Genomic DNA, 4,559 nt, shown 5'->3' with positions numbered 1-4,559 from the left:
AGTTCGATGGAATGAGATGTAAGAAACTTCAATTTTGACTTGCTTCTAATGTCGCAATGCACCATACTTTCATAAAATCATGCAACATACTCTACCGTGTCTGTGGACATCGTTATACCCAAAGCCGGTGCTGGATAAACAAATAGTGTGTGTGCGACAGAGGAAAAGTGCTTTGGTGTTGCTTTAAAAAGAGGGAAACCTTGAACCCAGAATCGGAATCCAGTTCATCAGTATGTGTCCAGTTCATCTGTCTGGCTCTATTCTGAACATGGTCTCTTCAACTCTGTCACACACACCCCCCCCCCCCCCCTCCTTCTCCTTCAGACCCCCCCAGTATAAGAGCATCACACTGGACAGAGGGCCTGACGGTCTGGGCTTCAGCATCGTAGGGGGGTTCGGCAGCCCCCACGGAGACCTGCCCATCTACGTCAAAACTGTCTTCGGAAAGGTCAGCAGATTTGTTTGGCGCGTTTCTGTTCGTGGTGTATAAATAGCTGTACACTCAAAGTGTCTGGAGTCAGGATATGCATAGCTAAATGTTGTGTCCGTAGATTTTGTTTCTAGGCAGTGTATCAGGGAAGTGTATTAGTACTGCAGTAATACTGTGTACTATATCTCTATGGTTTTGCATGGATATTATTAACTGTGTGTGGGTGTGTGTGGGTGTGTGTGTGTGTGTGTGGGTGTGTGTGTGTGTGTGTGTGTGTGTGTAGGGTGCGGCAGCAGAGGACGGACGTCTGAAGCGAGGTGATCAGATCATGGCGGTGAACGGGCAGAGTCTGGAAGGGGTCACTCACGAGGAGGCCGTGGCCATCCTCAAGAGGACCAAAGGAACGGTCACGCTCACTGTTCTCTCATAGGCGTGCACGCACAAACACACACACACACACACACAAACACACACACACACACACTTTACTTCACTGTGCAGTCTCACTACACTCTGTCGTACTAAACAGACACCTAAAACACACACAAACTTGCTGTGACGTAACTGTGACGTTGTAAGACACAGTCAGTCATGCACGCAGTTCGCCGTCAAGGAGAATCATATGCACATAAAGAGTCACTGTGATTGTGTAGAGAAACACTCCAGTACACACACAAACACACACACACACGCACAGGCCGCACTGTGAAAGAAAATGTTACTGTTGATAACACATATTTCCTAGGAGCATGAGGTCACATGCAAAAGCACACACACACACACACACACACACGCACAAAGCAAAGCATCAAAAGCCATAAATACATCTTGATTTATTTACACAGGGGATAAGCCCTTCTGGAATAGGCATGATTTATCTGAGAGGGTGTGTGGATGTGTGTGTACAGGTGTGTGAATGGGTCAACGCACATGTTGGCCGACAAGTACATACTCACACCCACATGCAGGGGAAACACTCCCTCTTACAACAGACACATACACACACACACACACACACACACACACACACACACACACACACACACACACACACACACACACCATGTTTAGCCTGTAATTGAGTCACATAATTTCTTAGAAACAATCATTGATCTTTTATTATAACCATTTCCTTATTATGTCATTAGCAGCACCTTCTGGTCAAGGTGCAGCCCATATCTGGGCCAATTGAGGCTATGTCCACAGATAGTTGGGTATTTCTAATTTTAGCCTTTCATCCTCATGAAAACAGTTATTTTCAAAAACTCATCCGGTTTTAGTGTTTGCGTGTTGACAGGGAAGACAGTTTTTGGATTGTGATGAGATATGTTTCCCCTTTTGTTTGTAAAATTGTCAGGTCTCTGATTGGCCAACATCGACATCTGTTTGATTGATGTTTTTTAAGAATACCCGGCTACGTGTGGACATAGCCTGAGACACTTGTTTCACCTCCAGATTGCAATCGTTTTCTCTGAAACAACGCAACTAGCGAAAAAGCTAGATTGCTGAAACACAATTCAAAAGGCAGAAAAAAGACCCCATGCACCTATAATCACACTCAAAGTTAAAAACAATAACGAAAACAAACGTGTCTCAGCGTGAACGCCACCTGATTCACTTCAGTATTGTAACTCTTGAGTCCAATTGGACTATAGCCTGCTGCTGTCATAAACCTGTATCTTAACCAACCAACACTACTGTGCGGAAGGTTTGCGTTGTCTTGTATTTGTAGAATGTACAGCAAGTAAGGCTACCACATTATACAAGCTGTTTTTTTTTTTTTAAAAAAGAGTTATTTCCTATATTGAATTGATTCAAATATGACATATTGTTAAAGGATAGTCTGTCAGAATATTCAAGCACTGAAACATTAAGGTCACACACGTGGACTGTAGACATGGCGAAATGTAATAACAATGCCGGGCAACGACAATCCTGGATTCATGGATATTATCGTTACATTTGACTAAATGGATCACTGGTGATTTTTAAGAATGTACCTAAACGGTTTCTGATGAAGTATTTCCCTAAGCTGTCCCTCTAGTGTTGTCGTTGTTTTGAAGTGTTTGTTTGTTTGTTTGTTTGTGGATATGGATATTCTTACATGAAGTACACACACTCCTGTGAAGAGAGAGTAAACGAAGAATGAGAGAAATGTAGTTGCTGCTTTAGACTCTACTGTAAAAAAAGAAAAGAAAAACATGTTTGTTCAGTATTTTATCTTTTAAGTGTTACTTTGTTTGTTTTTTTGTTTTTTGTTTTGTTTGCTCAATTATTATGCCTGTATAATTTTTAAATGTAAACAGTTTGTCTAATAGATTATGAGTTGAAGATATAATGTTTGCTTGTAAAATACAACACCGTTGGCTCATAGAGGTCACTATTGTTTGATGCACCATGATGCACGCTCATCTCATATACTGTACTCACAGTGCATTATCCACACATCCTCCTGAAGTACATGCTACGTTCACTTACATCATACTCATACCATGTAAATAGAAAAAGCATTTAGCTTGGCGAATGCTAAAGTCGAGCTCTGAAATACCACATGGTTTGTTTTCATGGTCCAAGAGCAACTGTCATAGCACTTGTGAATTAGGTAAGGGTTAGAGAAGGAGATTACAATAAGCCATGGATTCCCATAGGACTTTAGACACACACACACACAGACACACACAAAGGCACACACACTCACAAAGCTTCTTTGTGTTGTGGCTTATGAGAGAATCTGCCTGTATTGGACCAAATTAAGCTCTTTCATCTTCAGATGACTGTACCAAGCATCCAAATGGTCCAATTTTCTTGTCTAATTTGATAAGACAACAAACACACACACACACACACACAAACACAGATTCCCTTTCATTGACTAATGGCTCCATTAGTGAGATGGTAGCATATTGTCTGAAAGTATTGGCAACTATTTCCCCCCAATGAGCCACGCTAGAATTGTAGTGCCTTAGTATCAGCCCCACTAGATAGACCACTTCAATACATGTAAATGGATGAAAATTGTTTTTTTAAAGTCAAATTGAGAGAAGTTGTATTATTTGGACGGCGGCACCAGGAGTAAAGCAGCACCTGCACCACGGTCATCTCCCCCTCACGGCACCTGCCACAGTGTTACGTTACTCTGCAGCTAAATTAATAAAAAGTGACCTTCTGACCTCACCTTGCATGTCTGTCAATCTGTGCCATTGTGTGTTTGTACAGTATGCGTGTGTGTGTGTGTTTGTGGACCAAGTGGTGACCAGGGGGCCTTCAGCAAGTTGGAAGGAAAAATAAAAAAATCTGCTCCCAGATATTGGCTTAAGCCATACCTGTCAACACTCCCGTTTTTCCCGGGTTTCTCCCGTATTTCAAGGTCATCTCCCAGCACCCTCCCGTTTTGTTATTTCTCCCGGAAAACTCCCGTAATTTGCCTGGCCATCAACTTTTTTTAAAATCATTGATCCATTCAGGTTGCCAGATTGTGTATGAAATACACCCTACACATACACGATCACTTAGTTTCAATTTCAACCGTTTTGTCGTCTTAAATGTCAACTAAATGTTGACAGGTATGGCTTAAGCACTTGGCTGCAGACGTCACCCAGGCCTTCACCCCATGGTTCTTATTTAAGCACTGGTCAACTAGCCTGACGAGCCAGACCCACATCAAGATGTAGGGTCTGGGGACTCACCGTTCGCAGTGCTCAGTCCGAGGGGCGGGATAATCGGTTGTCTTTCAAATTCCCTCTGCACGCAATAGGACAATTCATGAGTCCCATGCGTTTTCCCACCAGCGGAGCTAGTTGGCTAGTTCAAACTTTTGCCAACTTAACATATGTCACACTGTTCGGCAACAGCAACATCCATCTTCTTTGTTTTCAAGTAGTAGGGAATTCACGCCAAACTGTTGCAACTCAATCAATCATTGTTAAGCCCACTTACCGACTATACACAATGTGATTGGCCTTATTGAAGCTTTTCCAGCTCGCAAACCAACAAAGAGTTGGTTGACTTCCCGGGCAGCAAATTAAATTTGCTGCCGCTAGGGTGCATCTAGATTTCTAGGCTATTGGTCAACCTTAAGCCAGGCACAACGATGACGATCTTATGAAAGCTGTTGGTCTACACACCTCCT

The 4,559-nt window shown here is 42.7% G+C and overlaps 1 protein-coding gene across 1 annotated transcript in view; it reads left to right on the top strand.

Annotated features, from left to right (window-relative positions):
• The window catches only part of LOC121690324 (multiple PDZ domain protein), an 89,894-nt gene extending 86,290 nt beyond the window's left edge, over nucleotides 1-3,604 (top strand). The window contains 2 exon segments of the mRNA XM_042070809.1: nucleotides 325-448; nucleotides 714-3,604. Of these exon segments, the coding sequence (XP_041926743.1) occupies nucleotides 325-448; nucleotides 714-860 (271 nt within the window). The 3' untranslated portion in view covers nucleotides 861-3,604.
• Nucleotides 3,605-4,559: the final 955 nt, after the last annotated feature.

This window comes from Alosa sapidissima, chromosome 18 (assembly GCF_018492685.1).
Source record: "Alosa sapidissima isolate fAloSap1 chromosome 18, fAloSap1.pri, whole genome shotgun sequence".
Lineage (NCBI taxonomy): Eukaryota > Metazoa > Chordata > Actinopteri > Clupeiformes > Clupeidae > Alosa > Alosa sapidissima.
This window is presented reverse-complemented; position numbering and strand designations above follow the sequence as displayed.